At 43.7% G+C, this 20,645-nt stretch overlaps 1 protein-coding gene across 16 annotated transcripts in view; it reads left to right on the top strand.

Annotated features, from left to right (window-relative positions):
- Nucleotides 1-20,645, top strand: part of LOC129187574 (titin-like) — a 172,621-nt gene that overhangs the window by 47,553 nt on the left and 104,423 nt on the right. For 10 of the 16 annotated variants that reach the window (XM_054787058.1, XM_054787066.1, XM_054787053.1 and 7 more), the window contains 29 exons: nucleotides 2,248-2,538; nucleotides 2,872-3,159; nucleotides 3,227-3,352; nucleotides 4,382-4,664; nucleotides 4,861-5,044; nucleotides 5,330-5,410; nucleotides 5,568-5,835; nucleotides 6,501-6,572; nucleotides 6,682-6,753; nucleotides 6,941-7,441; nucleotides 7,654-7,731; nucleotides 9,363-9,434; nucleotides 9,553-9,627; nucleotides 9,774-9,848; nucleotides 9,973-10,026; nucleotides 10,188-10,223; nucleotides 10,386-12,782; nucleotides 13,081-13,131; nucleotides 13,453-13,851; nucleotides 13,937-14,215; nucleotides 15,244-15,513; nucleotides 15,665-15,804; nucleotides 17,922-18,048; nucleotides 18,149-18,415; nucleotides 18,516-18,782; nucleotides 18,942-19,205; nucleotides 19,274-19,413; nucleotides 19,493-19,619; nucleotides 19,788-20,054. In XM_054787058.1, the coding sequence (XP_054643033.1) occupies nucleotides 2,248-2,538; nucleotides 2,872-3,159; nucleotides 3,227-3,352; nucleotides 4,382-4,664; nucleotides 4,861-5,044; nucleotides 5,330-5,410; nucleotides 5,568-5,835; nucleotides 6,501-6,572; nucleotides 6,682-6,753; nucleotides 6,941-7,441; nucleotides 7,654-7,731; nucleotides 9,363-9,434; nucleotides 9,553-9,627; nucleotides 9,774-9,848; nucleotides 9,973-10,026; nucleotides 10,188-10,223; nucleotides 10,386-12,782; nucleotides 13,081-13,131; nucleotides 13,453-13,851; nucleotides 13,937-14,215; nucleotides 15,244-15,513; nucleotides 15,665-15,804; nucleotides 17,922-18,048; nucleotides 18,149-18,415; nucleotides 18,516-18,782; nucleotides 18,942-19,205; nucleotides 19,274-19,413; nucleotides 19,493-19,619; nucleotides 19,788-20,054 (7,551 nt within the window). The remainder of the gene's footprint in view (nucleotides 1-2,247; nucleotides 2,539-2,871; nucleotides 3,160-3,226; nucleotides 3,353-4,381; nucleotides 4,665-4,860; nucleotides 5,045-5,329; nucleotides 5,411-5,567; nucleotides 5,836-6,500; nucleotides 6,573-6,681; nucleotides 6,754-6,940; nucleotides 7,442-7,653; nucleotides 7,732-9,362; nucleotides 9,435-9,552; nucleotides 9,628-9,773; nucleotides 9,849-9,972; nucleotides 10,027-10,187; nucleotides 10,224-10,385; nucleotides 12,783-13,080; nucleotides 13,132-13,452; nucleotides 13,852-13,936; nucleotides 14,216-15,243; nucleotides 15,514-15,664; nucleotides 15,805-17,921; nucleotides 18,049-18,148; nucleotides 18,416-18,515; nucleotides 18,783-18,941; nucleotides 19,206-19,273; nucleotides 19,414-19,492; nucleotides 19,620-19,787; nucleotides 20,055-20,645) is intronic. The other 6 variants (XM_054787067.1, XM_054787064.1, XM_054787052.1 and 3 more) reach the window with 5 other exon arrangements.

The raw sequence follows: 20,645 nt of genomic DNA, 5'->3' as shown, positions 1-20,645 counted from the left end.
AAAAACAACAACCTTGCACTTTCTGCTGTATTGCCATCAGTGGCCGAGGTTTTTTTCAGCTAAAACTCCTGAATCATTCCTCTAATAACTGCATGGCCTGCTAGCATAACATGACTGACACTAACTCCAGCATTAATTCTCTGGTGCATGCTTTGTGAAACACCGGCAAAATGATTATTTCTGACTCCGGGAGTCTTGAATGTGCCTAAACCGATTCTTTGTGAGTCTAGAAGAAGACCGGAAAACCCATTTAGGCATCTTGTCAGCATTATGTCAAGACTGTGGACGGCAGCCACTGCCTGGACGTTCTCAAGAGTAACATAGAATAAGCCGAAACCCAGCAGGGCCTGTGCTAATGTCAAGCTCGGTAATGATAGCAAAGACATCGGGGCAAGCGAGTCCTCAAGTGTTGTAGAATTCGTGAGTAATGACAGACAAGAGACTGCTGGCAAATATATCCAACAGTTACGTAGTAGTAGTTACGTAGTTGTAGTTAGGTAGAAGTAGTTACGCAGTAGTGCTTACATAGTCGTACTTATGTAGTAAATGTTACGTAGTAGCAGCTACATAATTATAGTTACGCAGTAATGCTTACATAGTATTATTTACGTAGTAGTAATTGTTACATAGTATTAGCTACATAGTTGTAGTTACTTATGTGCTTATGTAGTAGTGCGTATGTACTAATTGTTATGTAGTAGTAGTTGAGTTATAGTTACTCAAGAATTGTTGTATTTACTATGTAGTAGTAAATGCATAGTATAACTTAGTAGTAGTAAGTAGTAGTAATGAAGTAGTACTTATGTAGTAGTAATTACTGTATGTAGTAGTCGCTACATAGTAGTTGTTATGTAGTCGTTACCATCGTTTCCACTCCAGCTTCTGCTGATTGGCTGTCAGTCACTAACAGCTTCTGTCAGAACCAGTATGCTTTGTGAAAAGGCTCGAAGACACCTTGTGCAGCATTGCAGATCCACCGAGGCTGACGTGCACTCACACACTGCTAGCCAGAGCACCGTGAGCTGAATGAAAACATGCAAGAAATGTGGGTTCCAAATACAACATCAAGACAAGCGCCCAAAGAGGATCTTGTTCAGATCTGCTCACCTTTCTAACAATGTAATGTTCGACCTTACGTCCTTGGTAGAAGAAAAGAAAAGAAAAGTAGCTCCCATGTTCTGAGCCCACATGCCTCCCAGAAACTTTTATTGGAATCCAGTCCAGCTTCTCTTTGGGCTTTGGATTTAGATTTTTTTGTTGGTGTCAGTCATTTTAGGGGTGACTGTACTTGTTTCTTGAGAGTTAAATTCTGAATTCAGTTAAGACTAATCAATGACCTATTTCACGTCAGTAAACTTTAATGTGAGATTTATGTTGAAGTTGTAATGACACCACCTGGCTTGTTAGCAGCCATCAGTGTATCTCATAGTACTCTACACCAGGAAGCTGCAAAACACCATGCTCAAAGTTGACCAAAAGCTGTTACAGAATGCACGTGAGCTAGGTAACACGGAAGGCTGATTTTTGCCTTTTACAGTAGTATGTTATTGAGGCCACCACCTGCAGTTGCAGGCAGGAAGCTCTCAACAGTGACCGAAAAGAAGCCTGTGGAAAATACACACCCTGAAGGCCGTGAAGGCCTCATTATTCATTCATCCAAACTACTCCACAGTGCACAACCAGAAGCCTTCACTCTCTCAACCCGTCTCAACTGCAGATTCGTCAGGATACCTGATCAGCTTGTCGAGGTTTCTCGCTTCCGTACTGTTCACAGAAGCATTTGCGATTTGCCGAGAAAATGGAGGATGTCTCTTACGAACTGAGTCAAACCTTGAGGCTTGATTGCAGCCAGAGGCTCTACGTGACTGGGAGGAAGGACAACAAGCTGATCTGGTCTTCTTTATCATGATATTGTGAAAACCGCAGACTCGTTTTGCATTGTCCAGGTCCTCATCAGCAAAAACACAGTGAAGTGTCAGAAATGTGCACTGCTGAAGGCACAGACAGATGTTATGCTTTTGTTTAAATAGGTTACACACTAACAAGCATTTCATCCCTGCCTTGGATTGTAGATACTAAACCTCCTGGGACTGTTTTTGCTGCTTGATGGTGATACTTTGGATGGACTTTGGCTCTCCTGAAAAGCTTTGTATTATGTTGCCAGGATGGGGTCATTAAGTTTATTTCATGTTTGAATGTAAAACCATCACTTTATGACTTCGTCTTCACCTTCTTCCTCCATGACAGAGCGTACACTTCCGCCAAGCTTCAGCAAGCGCCTGCCAGAGTCCATGATGGATTCAGTGGGTAAGACGGTCACCATGGAGACTCGGCTTTCTGGCTCCCAACCGCTGCACGTCACCTGGCACAAGGACAACACAACACTCAGTGCGTCAGACAAATATGATGTCACCTTTAAGAACAACATGGCCGTGTTGTGTGTGCGAGACTCCAACACCTCTGACTGCGGAACCTATACCTGTGAAGCCTCCAATGAGGCCGGTAAAGCTTCCTGTCAGGTTTCTCTCACCATCTCAGGTACGAGTTACCGTTCATTATGTTTACATGTTATGTCACCAAATGTGTGTTAGGACGCCTAACCCTAGCTGCCACAGTCCTACATGTTTCTTCACTTCTACATGTAACAGCCACCATATGCTATTTTAGAAACTTGACTTTTCTTGAACAGGCACTCATTTTAAGGTCAGATGAGTAGAACACCCACCTGACAGAAGAAGAGGAATCTGAGCTAGAAAGTTTTTAGCTGGTGTTTTTTTAGCTAAGGTTCCTGGTTGGTCCTTCTCCGTGAAGCCAAACCACTTGATGTTCAGTTTTGTTCATCTGTCTGAACGTCTATACTACTTTTTTCAGAAAGCAGCAAGCCTCCTAATTTTGATGTTCCTCTGCAACCGGTGACACTGCGCGAAGGTGAAAATCTCAGCCTGAAATGTCATGTTGCCGGCTCTTCTCCACTCACCATCCACTGGATGAAGGACAGGAGGGAGATCAAGTCTAGTTCAAGCACAGAGATCACATTTGTGAGTGGTACAGCTTGTTTGGAAATCAGCCAGGTGACTAAACCCGCCGCAGGCGATTATCTGTGTAAGGCCAGCAATGCTGCAGGGACCGACTTCTGCAAGGCCAGAGTTACCATCAAAGGTACTTTCATGGATGGATGGATGGAAGGATGGACTGTTTCGGCACTCATCTCAATTAATTGTTCTAGAAAAAGAAGCCAAGTCGGCTACCACCACCACGGCTCCTGTCCCCGCTGTCACTGCTCCTGCCCCCGTGAAAGTCCTTGACAACCTTTTCTTCATTGAGGAACCAAAGAATGTTTCTGTCACAGAGAGTAAGTAAGCATGGGTTCCCACGCTAAAAATATATATATATATATATATATATATATATATATATATATATACTGCTCAAAAGAATTTGAGGAACACTTCAAAAACACATCAGATCTAAACTGGGGGAAAAATGATCTTGAATATCTGTCCTGGTAACAAAATGATGCCATTTGATAGAAATGAAAATGATCACCCTATAGAGGGGGGAAATCAAAGACACCCCAAAATGAAAGTGAAAAAATGATGCAGCACACTGGTCCATTTAGCTAAAATGTCATTGTAGCAACTCAAAATGACTCTCAGTAGTTTGTGTGGCCCCCACGTGCTTGTACGCATGCCTGACAACGTGGGGGCATGCTCCTAATGACACTACGGATGGTGTCTTGGGGGATCTCCTCCCAGATCTGGACCAGGGCATCAATGAGCTCCTGGACAGTCTGAGGAGCAGAGATGACCAAACAAGCCACCAAGGAGAATTTGATGAAGGCATAACATAATAATGCCACCCTCAGGAGTGAGTTCAATGCAAAGATGATGTTTGGCTGTATAGTACAGTACAGGCCAAAGGTTTGGACACACCTTCTCGTTCAATGCGTTTTTTTATTTCTTTATTTTCATGACTAATTTACTTCCTTACTTAACAAAACCATGAATGAACACGTGGAATTATGTACAAAAAAAAAGTGAAATAACTCTAAGTACTGTATGTGTTCTATTTTAGACATATATTTTATGTTCAATGTAGATTATTTTGATAGCGCTGCAAGCCCTTAGTGTTCTCTCATTGAGCTTCATGAGGTAGTCACCTGAAATGGTTTTCACTTCACAGGCGTGCCTTGTCAGAGGGGGTTGGGACCATGGCGTTGTATTGTGTGTGTTCAAACTCTTGCCCAGTGCTGTATGCATTTGATCTTGTAAAAACATGAATACATTTTCAGAGGTTAAAGAGTCCATGATAAAATGTCTAAACAAAAGACAGTTCTAAACATCTCATAATATGTAGCACGTTTCATTGCTTCATCTTGTAGAGGGCACGGCCACCTTCATTGCTAAGATTGGAGGTGAGCCCATCCCCAGCGTGAAGTGGATGAAGGGCAAGTGGAGGCAGATCACACCTGGTGGTCGCATCTCGATGGAGCACAAAGGCCAGGATGCCAAACTGGAGATCCGAGACGTGACCAAGTCAGATTCAGGTCATTACAGATGCGTGGCCACCAACAAACATGGCGAGATTGAGTGCAGTGCTGAGATGGCGGTCACCAAAAAAGAGGAAGCAGCAGGACTTGAGGACATAAGGATTAGGCTGAAGAAGTAAGTTGTGGCCCACAGGGACCAGAGAATTGTCGGATCAGAAATTGCATAGTTCTTCCAGCTGCCCACTAGATCTTTCCGCTTGTTTGTGCATTTATCAGCTTCTGTGTCTCTGCAAACATGTCTCCTTGAAAGAACTTGCTCTGGAAATATTAAGACAAATTGGGGATGAAATGTATGTTTCCTCCTGTGCAAGGACCCCCTCGAAGCAGAAGAGTCCCAAAAAAGAAGAAGAGACCAACATAGTAGAGTTGCTCCGAGGTCAAGAGCCAAAAGACTACGAGAGGGTTCTGAGGGAGCACCAGATCCATGACTACCGTGCCATCCTCCAGGCAGTGGAACTCCTGAAGAGAGAAAAAGAGATGGAGGCTGTAACAGCGGTGAGCAATTTTGTGTCAGATCCTATGAGTATTGCTGTTAAGTTATTATCACACATAGAGTCCATTTTATGCATGACTTGACCAGACTGATTCATTTATTCTTGGCTTTCATGTGTAATCAACCGAGGGAAGGCTTGTTCAAATCACGTATTATGCTTGGCTGTTGAATGAAGGCTTCTATGTGAACTGTAGTGTATACATGCTCTTCTATGTTTTCTACTATGTCGTGTGTATTTAGTCTATTTAGCTGTATTGATGTCATGTCATGGATGTGTTCCGCTGCAGGAGGCGCAGCATGGCGGTCGGGTTGATGAAGAAGACATGGCCCGACTCATCCAGCAGCTCGAGGGACGAGTGGACACAGAGGTAAAACGACAAGCATTTTAGTCTGATGATATGATGTACTTTTAAATCATTGATGGCGTCATTTTTCCGTTGGACAATTGACAACACAAAGTCTAAATAGAGTGCTGTGCTGATCTCCTGCTCCATGAATTGATTCAAAGTGATTTTGAACCCACAGCCTGTCACTGTCATGGAGGACATCAGTGATCAGGCAGTGTCTGAAAACAAGAGCGCCACCTTTCAGTGCCAAATCAGGATCAACTACCCAGAGATCACACTGACCTGGTACAAAGGAACCCAGAGACTGGAGAACGGGGACAAATATGCAATCAGCAGTGATGGTGAACGCCACTGCTTGAACATCCACAACTGCCAGTCCAAAGACCAGGGAAACTACCGGGTGGTCTGCGGTCCTCACATCTCCAATGCCAAGCTGACTGTCTCAGGTAAGAGCGGGACCACCTGACCATCACACTAGGCCAGTTGGACTGTGCTTGACCCCACTTCACAATCAAACTCCGACACGTTTGGCTAGAGTGCTCTGATCCATGCTCCGGTTTGGTTCCCCTCCCCTGGAATGACCGGAAGTCACGCTCACTCAACGGCAAGTACAAGATGTGTAATTTAATAAGTCGGAGGAACACACACAAGTAGTGTAGAAGTAGTAGCAGTTGTAGTGAATGGGTTGTAACATGAATGCTCAGTATGAGTGCAGGCCAGGGAGGGGAAATCAGCCCAAGTCCAGCACGGCACGAATGGCCTAGTGTGATAACATCCTTCAGCATGTCTGCCTCCTTCCTTATCGTTCAGAGGTCAGCTTGACCTGCTTCTTCTTGGTCTTTTGTTCAGGTCTTCTTTTTCGCTTGTTCTTTGACATTCTTGAGGCCTGAGGAAGATAAATTAAGCTGCTTTGAAATGTACACGTAGTTATTCAAAAGTTCCTTTCTTGCCGCAGCTTTGACCAATTTTGACTCAGTTGATGTTGAAGATCTAATCTAATGGCTAGCTATGACTCTACACTAAGCTCTTATAGGACTTTGGAGCAGGAAGTAGATTAGAAAACTACACTTGGCCATTGTAGCTTTAACATGAACATTCTTGATCTTTCAAGTTCCTGAGGTTTACAGGACATCAGAGGAGAAACCCTCTGCACCTGAAGCTCCGTCCCCTGCTTCACCTACAGGTATTTGTAAATACCTGCTTCCATTTGTCTTTGTTTGCCTTCAGCATGTTTTTGTTCCTTATCTTAATAAGTTGTGGTCAGACAAGTCAAAAGAGTGAATATTTTTAAGAAGCTGACACCAAGAAGCCGGAGATGATGGTTGCTGTGCTGCCTGGACAAGAGGAACAGGTGCTCCCTGAAGGTAACAATATAATGTCAACTTCAGAGCCTCCACTTGTCTGTGTGTGAAGGTGTGGCGTGTCTGCAGTCTTCTTAACATTCGTGTCCAATTGCTGTCTGGGTTTTCTTGGTCTGTCATTATGACCCCATATATTTGCTTTGCCATGATTTGGGACAAATCATTGTCTCTGTCTCTGTTAACCTTGAAGCATTGAAAACATACACCAGAGCAGAACCAAGACCTGAACCAGAACCAGAACCAGAACCTGAACCTGAACCAGAACTACAACCAGAAGCTGAACCAGAACCACAACCACAACCAGAAGCTGAACCAGAACTACAACCAGAAGATGAACCAGAAGGTGAACCAGAACCAAAACCGGAAGCTGAACCAGAAGTAGAACCAGAAGCCAAACCAGAACTAGAACCAGGAGCTGAACCAGAACAACAAGCTAAAGTTGAACTAGAACCAGAAGCTGAACCAGAACTAAAACCAGAAGCTGACCCAGAACCAGTAGCTGAACCTCAACCAGAACCAGAATCCGAAAGTGAACTTGAAGAGGTAGTGACCACAAATGCCATTCAACAGCCTCAAGCGGCTCCAGTAAAGATGGCGGAGTCCAAGGTAGCTCCAGTGTTAAAGAAGGTGGAAACAGAAGCAAACAAGCTTGAGGCTTCCAAAAAACAAAAAGACTCTTCCAAAGTGCGAGGTAACATCAGTCACTCTTAATGTCTTGGCTACCATCTTCATTCTTGGTTGTTTTACGTACAAACTAGAACATCTCAGATGATGTGGTAAAGACTTCTTTAATTGCGCTTTTACAACACTTCAACGAACCTGACCTTCAACTTTTCACTTGAAAAGTTATCTTGAATTAAGTGATCAACTGTTGTTTAAACCACATGTAATTCTTCTCTTAAGTGGAAGAAACCCCTCCACCAGAAGAACCATGTCTCTTAAAGGTTAAAACCCCTCCAGCTGAAGCTGCTCCTGCACAAGGTACTGCCTAAAAAAAGCTTACTCTTCATGAGCAGAGGGGTGGGGATCTACTTGAAATGTGTCTGCATGTTGTGCACTCGATAGAGTATGATTTGTCAGATGTTTGTCAAATTAATCACTTAAAAAATCTTTTTGAAGTTGTACCAGAAATAAGACAATCTAGGGCCACAAAAACAAAAGCCTCCCTATGAGCCCCAAGAACCAAAGCTTCTACCAGAAAAAACAAAAAACATTCCTTGAGAAGCCACAAAGGTTCCAGAAGCACCTGCAGAAAAAGAACCACCGACAAAACAAGCTATGCCAGCATGTCATCATGAATCCTCACTCTTACCTTACTGTCTTTTGTGACTAAACAGCTTTTCCAAGTTCTGTGGTCCTCAGTGTCGTTGTTGCCTTTGTCTCCTGTCACCATGAACATTGGGAAGCTCTACACAGTGCAAGTTGTTTAGCTAACAGCAATTAGCTAAACAAAGTTTTCAAAAGATAGTTTTTGTGTGTGTGTGTTTTGTGTCCGTACTGTTCGACGTGACGTGTCATCCGAGTACATTTTTGGCCAAAGTTGCCAAAGCTTTTGGCCATGGCTGTATAAATTAGGCTGATTTGGTTGTAGTCTATACAGGCATGGCCAACAACATTGGCAGCCTTAGCCAAAAACACTGGCATCTTTGAGTGCCAATATTTTTGGGCCACGGCTGTATGTGACCACACTAAAATGTTATACTTTTCCTGTCTGTGTCACTTTCCACTTGGCCGCTGCTCTATGGTGCAAATCTTCCATCTTGATGATTCAAACTTGTTTTGAGGCTGAGCAGAGACATGGCTGAAGAAGTCATTACACTGAAGGTGACTCAAGAAGAAAGAATTTCTTAGCTACTTGCCACAAAAGAGAAAGGCAGAACATTTGAAAAAGCAACAGGACGGACAGACAAAGACAAAAAACACAACACTCTTGCAAAGGAAGTGGGGTATGCTTCTGAATGGTCTCTTTAAGACCTAAATGTACAGCCATGAGCCCCTGTAGCGAAAACTGAGTTGACTTGCAAGGACAATGGTGATGAAAAACTGGTGGAATCTTTTGACTGTAAACACACAAACAGACAGAAACGTTAGATATTTCAAAGCGGGAGACAAAAGACCTCCAACAGCAGAGGCAAAGACACAAAAAAACAAACTCAGACTGACAAACATCATTTGCAAAGAGGATAGCTGAAGGAGGCTGAAACACAAATGACAGTATGTACGTCTAAATACTTTACTACACCAAGTTGGCAAGCCATCCTCCCTCAGGCGAGGCGATGGCATCTCCATGCAACGAAGTCAAAGACGTGTCTTTTGAGGCTCTTGCACAAAAATCATCTCTTCTTTTGGCCAAATTTTTCACTCATGGAGAATTGCCGGTCTAAAAGAGCATTTGCTGAGACTTCATACATGGTCTTAACCTATTACCACAATGAAACACTTTTAATATTCCCTTTGCTGACTTGACTGCCACTCACCTTCACTCCTGACTTTGTGTTTGTTGAGTGTAGACCTCAGTACATGTTTTGTATTGACATAATTGTGTTTGGTGTGGTGTTTGGACTGAGCTTGTTCTTTCCTGGCCATGATCCTGGCATCTCTTGTTCCTCAAGCGTCTCCTTCAGAGGAGCAAACATCTATGGCAGCATCTTCACCTCCCGTAGAAAAAGTCACTCCACCTTCAGGTAATGACTTCTGGTCCGTTAACAGTTCTTCTGGTTTGAGGTGTCCTGGGCCATGTTCATTCTGAGTGTGTCGTCTTTTCTTCATGGCTGACTTGTCTTGGTATCCTTTATGTCAAAGTGTCTCCTTCAGAGAAGAAAACAAGGAAAGCCTCGGCTCCCTTCACGCTAGACCACAAAGTACCTCTTCCTACAGGTAGTTCTTTTATATCGTCCCCTTTGAGGATATTTGCCTCAGTGGCCAGTTTTCTTCTTCCTGTCTGTGTGTCTGCCTGCTGATTTTCTGGTATTTGTTCTTGTGTTGTTTCCTGGATGTGACCTCGGTTTTCTTCTACCTTTAAGTGTCTCCTCCAGAGGAAAAGAAAATATCTCCACCCACACCAAAGCCTCCAGCTAAAGTCATTCCTTCTCCAGGTAGTGGTATCTGCTAACCATACGCTTTCACTTCCTCGTTGTCCTGCCATGAAAATACCTTGTTTGCGTTGAGTCTTAACATGTGTTTCATGTCATCGCCATTCTTTTGATCATCTTGCTTTGGCAGAGGAAAAACCTTCTGAGCCATCTTCTGTCATGGAGGACATCTCTCCACCTGGAGGTAACATTTGTCACCCGTGTGGTGACCAAACATATGCAATATGCAGTTTTATGCACTCAACCTTTCCCAGTCTTCCCGGGTAAAACTCCCATTTCAACGCCTTGAAAATCTGTTTTATTGCAATGAGTATACTAATTTTGATTGTATTCAACCTCTTGCAGACAAGGAACCAGTTACAGCTCCTGGACCAACTAAAGGTATACTGATACTTGCTTTGTTTTAATAAGAAAGAAACAAAGATATTTGTTGTAATTCTTGCACTTCTTAGATTTGTGTTGTCTTGTGTACTATTGTACATCTATTATCTGTTGTACATGTGACCAATCAAACAATCCATGTGTTTGCTGCTGCAAACACAGCATCAGCTGTATGGAAAGTTAAGATTCCGCTGCAAGAGACAACAACAACATCAACACAGAAGATGAAGCGCGCAGCTACCCCAAAAACCAAGGAAAAGGACGTAGAAGTGGAGGTCGTCAGGTTGAAAAAAGTTCCAGAAAAACCTGCAGCAGCTGAGAAACAAGTAGAAAGTCATCAGGCAGAAGTGACCAAGCATCTTGACCAAGAACTCAGCGTTCATGCTTTCCACTACAGAGAAGATCGTGAGGTAATAACACTCAGAAGATCTGAACGACTCTTCACTGCAGAAGAGCAAACAAGTCGACTTGAACATTGTGAAGAACATCAAGAACATGACGAGGTTGTTCAGAAAACGGAGGAAGAAAAACAGAAACAAATTGCAGGAAAAAAAGAGGCAAAAGTGCCTAGCACTGATCAAAAATACACTCAAGTGCGAAATGCAGATGAGCACAATGAATCAGTTCAATCAAAATTATTTGAAAAAATCCAAAAGGGAGATGGAGAAACACGTATCAAACAGAAAGGAGGTGAAGAGACACGTCTCAAACCAAAAGGAGGTGAAGAAACACGTATCAAACCAAAAGGAGGTGAAGAGACACGTCTCAAATCAAAAGGAGGTGAAGAAACACGTATCAAACAGAAAGGAGGTGAAGAGACACATCTCAAACAAAAAGGAGGTGAAGAAACACGTATCAAACAGAAAGGAGGTGAAGAGACACATCTCAAACCAAAAGGAGGTGAAGAAACACGTATCAAACAGAAAGGAGGTGAAGAGACACATCTCAAACCAAAAGGAGGTGAAGAAACACGTATCAAACAGAAAGGAGGTGAAGAGACACATCTCAAACCAAAAGGAGGTGAAGAAACACGTATCAAACAAAAAGGAGGTGAAGAGACACATCTCAAACCAAAAGGAGGTGAGGAAACACGTATCAAACAGAAAGGAGGTGAAGAAACACGTATCAAACCAAAAGGAGGTGAAGAAACACATCTCAAAACAAAAGGAGGTGAAGAAACACGTATCAAACCAAAAGGAGGTGAAGAAACACATCTCAAAACAAAAGGAGGTGAAGAAACACGTATCAAACCAAAAGGAGGTGAAGAAACACATCCCAAAACAAAAGGAGGTGAAGAAACACGTATCAAACCAAAAGGAGGTGAAGAAACACATCTCAAACAAAAAGGAGGTGAAAAGATACATGTTATACAAAAAGGAGGTGAAGAAATACGTATCAAGCAAAAAGGAGGTCCCACCTATCCACAAGATCAACAGACACAAAAAGAGGAAGATAAGAGTGAAATGACAGTCGGACTTCCTGATGGTGAGCACAGTGATGAACAAATCTTCATGTCGAATAAGGAGGCGCCTGAGCCAAATGCGTCTAAAAAGACAAAAGAGGCAGATGACCATGAAAAAGTACGAGTTAAAGATTCTGAAAAGGAAGCGGAACCTGAAAGTGGACACAGTCCAGACAAGAGAGATCAACTCACCGTGGACACGAAAGCCACAAAGCCCAAACACGCTACTTCCATGCGTCCAGATTCATCTCCTGGTGTTTATAAAAAGTTGACAAAGAAGGCTCAACGTGAGCTTCACGAGGAGGAACATGTAAAAACCCAACTAATGACTCCATCAGATGAAGACAAGGTGCAAGTGAAACTGAAGTCTGAAGTTGAAATGGAAGCAAACGTGTCAGGGCAAGAGAACAAGCTTGTGGATGCAAAGGCACTCAGTCACACAAGAGATGAAAGATCTAAAGAGCTGAAGCAAGACCAGCAAAGACAAGACCAGTATCAGGATCCAGCTATTGTGCCCAAGAAAGCCAATGTGAAAATAACGGCAGGTGTTATTCCACAAACAGAAGATGAACGCACTGAAATAGATACCTTCAAGAAGCTCAAGAGGACCTATTCACCTGGAGCAGGTATAAAAGATGCTGAATGCGAGCAGGCCTTCAAGGCCATGGAAAAATATGAAAGAAGAAGGGAGAAGGTTCAACTCAAAAACACTTTGTCACCAACGGTTTATGAGCCAAAACCGAGGGAACAAGTCCTCATTGAAAAAACTGATGCTGAGAAAGTAAAAAGGTTTTCAAAAAACACTTCACCAAACATTGCAGAAGTTTTGGAGAAACCTTCCCTGGAGGAGGCATCTCACTCAGAAAAATCTGATAACATGAGGCATCCCCTCGTGAAGATGGTCTCCCCAAGAGCTGTGCAGGTGAAGAAAGTTCCCACCCAGCCAGAGGAGGAGGTATTCAGAGATGAACCAGAAGAAGGCGAGGACCTGGCGGATGAGGAAGCCTGGGGCTGGGAGCTGGTCCCCCCTGAGAGCTGGCAAGGTGAAGGGATGGATGGGTCGCTGGAGACTCCAGGCATGCCTGACAGCAAACGAGGTGAGGCCATGTCCAGACAATTCCCACCCAATGACATTGGAGACACAACCAGCACCGCCCCATGCTGTCCACCACGACTCGTCTCATCCTCATTGCACACTTTCAAGTCATTTCTTTTGTCATCTTCATCTGAGTCACTGCCATCAGCATCATCGTTACCGTTTGTTTTCAGAGGTCATCAAACATTTTGTTGTCCTCATCTATGTCTTCTTTCCGTCTTCAGTGTGTTGTTTTTGTTGCGTGTCACGTGTTGAAAAAGATGAAATTGTAACAGTAAATCTTTCCATGACTTATCCAGATGGCAAACCAGCAGAGGAACCTCCCAAAGGACGAGGACGAGGATTTGGGGGTGAGAACTATTGTCTTCATGCTGGTAGTTAGACATCATTTGATTTTACTGTTGTTCTTCTACCTTTTGTGGTTATTGCTTTCATGTTTTACAAACATTTCTGTCTTTTTTATGAAACATTTAAACATGGCTCGTGATGCTTTTTGAGCTGCAGGGTATTTTTGTCTTTCACATTAACTTTCTTCTTCCACAAGACTTTCTTTCTTCTAAATTCTTGATGTTTACCAGTCGGCATGAATTGAAATATTACTTTTTGTTGCCTCACGTCCTACTTCCTCTACTTGAAAGTAACCCACTACGTTTTTATTTCGGTTATTGCAGCGAGACAAACGCCGTCTCCTGGTGATGGTGGCCGGGGGCGGGGCCTGAGGCCAGGTGGGAAAGGCCCATCGCCTCCGGAGGAACCTTTTGGAGGATTCAAGCTCAAAGCTGTCCCACTGAAGTTCATCAAGAAACTTGAGGACATCGTGCTGCTGGAAGCGGAGTCTATCGGCTCGTCAGCTGTGTTCGAGTGCGTGGTGTCGCCGTCCACCGCTGTCACGTCGTGGATGAAAGATGGCAGCAACCTGCGTGAGGGCCCCAAGTACAAGTTTACATCTGATGGCAAAGATCGCAAGTTGAACATCAAAGATGTCCAGCTGTCAGACACTGGCGAATACACCTGTGTTGCCAAGAACGCTGGCAAGGAAGTCTCCTGCACAGCTAAGCTGATTGTTGAAGGTTAGCTCACTGATCTTCTTACTAAATCAGTTGTGGAGTCCATGTATTCCAAGATTTACCTCATGAACATTGTGCTTGTGTGCAGAGCTGCCGGTGAGGTGGATCAAAGAGTTGGACGCAGAGACGTCATGTACAAAGGGTCAACCCATGTACCTCACCTGTGAGCTCAACAAGGAGAGAGACACCATCTGGAAGCGTGACGGAGTTGTACTGAAGACAAAGGCAGGAAAGTTGGCCATCAATGTGATTGGCATGCAGCACGCTGTGACCATTCAGAATGCCACGGAGGAAGACGGCGGCCTCTACTCATGTGAGGTGGCTGCACAGGAGAGTATCAAGACAAGCACCAACGTCAAAGTGACTGGTAAGGAACACACACGGCTTGAGACCACTCGGGCTTCCTGTCTCAGAAGAAACGCCAACACTGATGACTTTTACCGTTTTAAAAGGTGTCCAAGTTATTTGGATGAGAAGAACTTAGACTATGTCAGCACCTACCCCCATGAAATCTCTGGAGTTCATCTCCAAGAGAAAGTCTCATTGCTTTTGCTTTCTTTAATTGCGATTAGCCGCATGTTGTCCATAGTTAACTCATAATTAATTGTAAATCATCGCTGATGGAAATACGTTTTTATGTACAATAAGTGTACCTTTCAAAGATACTTTTAAAGTTTCTAAGACACCTAGCAACATGAGGCTGGATAGTAGGTTGTTTTCTTTCAAATTTTTGTTTATTAAAAATTCTGTTTTTTAAACGGCTCAGCAAAATGGAGCTGTGTTTCTAAAAAACAAACAGAATGTACAACACGTAGAGAATAGTAAGGTAAACTGTCCATCACTCAAATATCATTCTCTTCAAGCAAATCATCCCACTAGATATCATTGGGACTAACATTAAAAATAAAGCTTGGCAAAAACACCCAACAACTAAGTGAAATGAAAACAGGGTATTAGAAAAATAAATATTGACAACTTGCAAAAACTAAAATGCAGAAGAAGAGTTAGCATACAGAAGTAGGACTGTACCCATATAGGCTGTAGCTTATACTTCACTTCCATACACATACATACACACACACACACACACACTCTTTTACACACACTTTATCACTGTCATCTTTCACAAACATTGCAGTTCAAGTCCCAATGCTAATAAATAATAATAGTAATGCTAATAAATTGCCTCACCAGCCTTTAGTGCCATCTCATTGAGCGCTGTGTAACTAGCAGCTCCTTGACCAAATTTTAGCTTGCAGTTCAAAGCATTAAGTCACCCCAGAGATGGCTCGCATCTAAAAAACACTCATATGCCAAGGTACCACTTTATAAATGACAATAAAAAACATCTGCAGTGCCCCACGTCAACACATACTGTATTGTGATTTTTTTCAGAGGTCATCAAAGACTGGTTGGTGAAGCCTCTGAGGGACCAGCACGTGAAACCCAAGGCCAAGGCTACCTTCAAATGTCAACTCTTCAAGGACACGCCCAACTGGAAGTGGCTCAAAGGTGACAGTGCGCTGGAACCTTCTGACAAGGTGGAGATCAACAAAGATGGAGTCAACATGACGCTCAGCATCAATAACTGCCAGCCTGACGATGTGGCAGAATATACCTTTGAGGTGGAGGACCGTAAATACATGGCCAAGCTGACTCTTGGAGGTGCGTGTAGCATGGTAGACCGGTCGCTTTTCAACCTGGGTGTGGGTGCCAATCCCATTTGCTTCTTTATGCATGTGAATAAGTGCTGTGGCAGTGACAAGCATAAAAAAAAGACATTTCATTGATGCTGTTTTCGCTCTTGTGCGATCAGAGCGTGAGGCAGAGATCCTGAAGCCGCTCACCAGCTTGGAAGTGGTTGAAAAGGAAGAAGCCAACTTTAACACAGAAATTTCAGAGGAGGATGTTGTCGGGGAATGGAAACTTCAGGGACAAGTGCTGACAAGGTCTCCGGTAAGTTCTGCAGCTTCATGTGGCAGAAGATGGCAAGACCTTAATCTACGAGGCCAAGTGGGCATGTGCACAGATATTTCGGGGGGCCAAATGTTCCTGAAATTATGACTACGATTATTAAATAAATATTTGTATATAAATACATAAATCAAATAATAACAGATAAACTCCTGATCAAAATGTTAAGAGCAGGTGACAAATGTAAAGAATGTATATTTTTTGCACTGTTGGATTTAAGGAGCTTCTAAATAGAACTTCAAAATGCAAAAGAAATGGGAGCGAGACAAAAAAACAGCATTCAGGTGACATAGGCTGTTAATCGGCTGATGAAAAGTTTAAGACCATAGCTCAAACCCCCTAAAATAGAAATAAAATGTATTTAAAAAAAGGAGTGAGTAATGAGTAGCTGTGCCATTCTTGTTCATGAGGTGAAAAATGGCTTGGCATGCTTGATGCCAGTCTTTCCAGGAGGCTAGTGGGAATGTTGCTCCATATGACTTCACTGTCTGGGACTCATGTCCATTTTTGTAAATCCATCCCCAAATGTTCTCCATTGGATTTAGATGAGGGGAACAAAAGGATGGTCCAAAAGAGGGACCTTATTCCTCTTTGTGAAGTGCAGCATTGTCCTGTTGAAAAAGCCAGCCATTACCACACAGACCAGGGCCAAGAGGGATGCCCCCTGCGACATCTCCACATACCCGCCTGCCATTTGACGCCCCTGCACACCCTGAAGCTCCATTGGTCCATTGAAGGACCACTGTGCCATGTGGAAAGCATCTCAGGTGGGATCTCCTTGTCATGCCAGTAACATTGGAAGCCATCAGGACCGTCAAGGGAAAATAAAACTTTGTTTGGGGCCTCTCCTGCAAATTCTCCTTGAAGGAGACTAGGCCTTCAAAGATGTTGTTTCTTCTTCCCGTGTCTTGACTGACAGCCAATGGGATCATCCGGCTTATTTTTTTTTGAGTGTACCACTTTACTGTTTTGCTCCATGAGCCTCAGGATGTTTTTTCAGAAGTTTCAAATGACTGTCTTACTGCGTCCAACCTCAGCAGCGATGGCACGCTATGTGAGAGAGGTGTTGCTTCTGCAGCTCAACAATCCCACCGCCTTCAAAGAGTGAAAGCTTTTTTGCTTTTGCCATCAAGAGATCATGCCAGTGAATACCTGACACTAAATCACATTAAATCCACATTTTTGCCAACATTTTGCCTTTTAAAGGCCGTGCTCTGATCAACAGCTTATTTCACTTTAAGAAATTGCTCACTCCCATGTCTTCTTTTGCATTTTGAAGCTCTACATAGACCTGCCTAAGATCCAACCTTACAAAATGTATGTTCTTGCCTTTTTTCAACTGCTCTTAACATTTTGATCAGGAGTGTGTGATATACTGTAGTTTTCTGACAGTTAAAGGCTTAGGCAGCATCACACTAATACACAATATACCTCACCACACTGCCATGTAGCGCAGCTTGACACCACCTTGTATCTCAATCATTACCATTTGAAATTAAACAAAACTAGTGAACTTGTCTAATTTGTAAAACAGTCTTGAAATTCTCTGCCAGCCTGCCTCCCTCTCTCCCTTTGTTAAACATCAGTGGCACTAATGCTGTGGTTAATTTAACAGTAAACCACATAAGGGGATTGCACAAGCACCATTGTCATTGTACTGTCGGTCTGATGCTGCAAGTCAGAGGAGACGTATAGGCTGCAGCCCGTCAGCAATCAGCACTGCATGAGGAGGGGCGGGGCTTGTGAGCGCCACCAAGCAGGTCGGGGAAGAAGTACCACAAATATCTCAAATAAATGCAAATCAAAATATATTTTGGGGAAATTGATGACATAAAAAGTATCTTTTATTGTTAATTGAGTGAAAATGCTCCAGCACAAAGGGCACTTTTCTCATGTAGGGCAATAAGGGCCCGTGCATGAGCACCACTAGTGGTCTGTCTGTGCATGTGCCTGAAGCCAAGGGTGTTTAATGACATTATTGGTGAACAGTTCCAGCTTTAAAATGTTGTTGGTTGCTACCAGGTTCTGATTCAGCATTTGAAAGCTCCTTGATTCAAATTGCATAAAATTATGTTTTGAAAGCGGCACGTCTTTTTCAGACTTGTGACATTAAAGTCGACGGGACAAAACGTTTCCTGGCCATAAAGAACGTCCAGCTGGACCAGGCGGGCGAAGTGTCTTATCAGGCTTTAAATGCCATCACCAGCGCCATGCTGACCGTTAAAGGTAAGACCACAAAGAATGCCCCTCTGTGTGTGTGTGTGTGGGTGGGTGTGGGTGTGTGCATGTGTGTGTTCAATCAATAACCCACCAAATGATTTGGCAGAGATCGAAATGGGCTTTGTCGAGCCTTTGAAGGACATTTCTGTGCCTGAAAAGAAACAAGCTAAGTTTGAATGCACCATCACCAAGGAAGTGTCAAAAGTCATGTGGTTCAGGGGGTCAGACATTGTCGCCTCGAGCCCCAAATATGAAATTATTGATGATGGAAAGAAACACATGCTGATCATTAACAGCTGTGAGTTTGACGATGAGTCTGAATACACGATAGAAGTGTTGGATCACAAGTCAACTGCTCGGCTGTCTGTGGAAGGTAAGTGCTGTGTGCTCACCTTTGTGGTTTCTCCCGCTCAAAGAGCTCGCTCAGGCGAGGCTCCTCTTTAACGAGCGTGGCGACTCCTGCTGTATTCCAGGCATGAGGCTTAAAGTCGTGAGGCCGCTTGAGGACCAGACAGTCAAAGAAGGTAAAACGGCTCACTTTGAGCTGGAGGTGACTCACGACAATGTACCAGTGGTTTGGTATCGCAATGAAGTCAAACTACATGTGAGTCGAACGGTGCTCACACATGTGGAAGGAAAGAAACATGTTCTAGAAATGAAGATGTTGACGCTCGATGATACCTGCCAGATTAAGGCAGAGGCTAAAGGAATATGCTCAATGGCAAAGCTGACGGTCATAGGTAATGCTACTCTTTATTGTTCTCTCTGCATGCCAACTTTTATCAGTTATCTTACAAGATCCACCAGACCAGACCAATCAGTGGGAGGGAGGATCCTTCACAACGACCCAATTTGACTCTCCTATTCAACTGATAGTTGACTGGACTGTGTCGTTCCAGAGGGTGATGCCGTGTTTGTGGTGAAACTCCAAGACTACACGGCCACTGAAAAAGACCAGGTCTCTCTGGACTGTGAGCTCAGCAAAGACGTGCCAGTTGTTTGGTATCATGAAGAGAAGGAGATGATTGCCTCCAAGATGGTGGTCATGAGGTCAGAGGGCACTCGAAGGTCTTTGGTCTTGAAGAAAGTGGAGCAAAGCAGTAAAGGAAAGTACACCTGCGACTGCGGAACCGACAAGACGGTGGCTAACATCATCATTGAAGGTAAAACTTGCGTTGTCACGTTTAAGTTTGTCTTTCCACAGCATTCTCACATTTGCTTTTTTTGGTAGCTCGCGATATCAAGTTGGTTCGACCAATTTATGGCGTGGAGCTTTTTGATGGAGAAACGGCCCGTTTCGAGGTGGAGATCTCCGAAGATGATGTGCACGGCCAGTGGAAACTGAACGGAGAAGTTCTGAGTCCTTCCTCTGTGAGTCCCTCCTGGCTGAATGCGCTTGTTTCTTCTTTCAAGTATCGTCCAGTCAGTGATGCTTTTTTGAAATGAGCAGGATGTGGACATCATCGAAGAGGGAGGCAAACACACGCTGATCCTGTACAACTGTAAAGTGCCCATGACAGGGGAGTTGGTCTACACGGCTGCCAATGCCAAGTGTGCTGCCAACCTAAAGGTCAAAGGTGAATCACCTATTGTCAGAAGAGTCTGTTTTGAGTAAATCGGCTTACAATGTTTCGCATTCATTTTTAAGAACATAGTCCAATCAGTCTTCTGACCCTGGTTCATGTTACCCAGCTGTCCCAGGACAACAACTTCAGTCCAATAACTTTCTTTTTTTTGTCCATCAGAACTTCCTCTCAACTTCCTGTCGCCACTGAGTGACGTGCAGGTGTACGAGAAGGATGTCGCAAGGTTTGAGGTGGAAGTGTCGAGAGCCCCAAAGAGTTTCCGTTGGCTGAAGGGTTCGGAGGAGCTGCAGAGTGACGGCAAGTACGAGATGATCCAGGACGGGAACACGTACGTGCTGCTGATCCAATCGGCTGCCTACGAAGATGAGGCCAAGTACATGTTTGAGGCTGAAGACAAGAGGACGACCGGCAAGCTGGTCATCCAAGGTAACGTGTTGCTTCACTCGCATGCTTTTCATCCATGAGAAAGCAAAACTGTGAAATGTAGAAACACATTTGCTGCTGCACTGTACTTGGTTCCACACAGTCTCACTTTTCACTACAGAACCGTGTCTGATACTGGCAGTGTGAAACACAGCAGACTTTAATACGTTTACAAGCAGTAAGGAGGAGAGTACAAGCTTTATTTGAGTGTTCTAGTGTTCTCAACAATTTCAATGCTTAAGGCATATACAATATCACAATCGCGTCGTCATTCACGGCACGACACCAACTGTTAACTTTACACTCTTCGGAGACGATGACCACGCTGGCATGTAAAGCCGGGTTTGAAGGGATAGTTGGGGTGTTTTGACATGAAGTTCTATGGCATCCCCATCAGCAATGTAGTGTATCAACAGCGATTCACCCCCCACTTGGTCCCCAAAGTCCAGTTCTGGTGATGACGATTGTAGTTCCAGGTAGTCGCTGGGTTTCACAAGTAAGGAGTTTGGCTTCTCAAAACTATATGCGTTCAAAAGAGTAATACATTTTCATCATAAAAATGCCTACCTGTAAAATCAGACCTCACAAATGGCT

This window comes from Dunckerocampus dactyliophorus, chromosome 9 (assembly GCF_027744805.1).
Source record: "Dunckerocampus dactyliophorus isolate RoL2022-P2 chromosome 9, RoL_Ddac_1.1, whole genome shotgun sequence".
In the NCBI taxonomy this organism is placed as follows: Eukaryota; Metazoa; Chordata; class Actinopteri; order Syngnathiformes; family Syngnathidae; genus Dunckerocampus; species Dunckerocampus dactyliophorus.
Note: the sequence above shows the minus strand (reverse complement) of the source record. Positions and strands in the feature narration are given on the sequence as shown.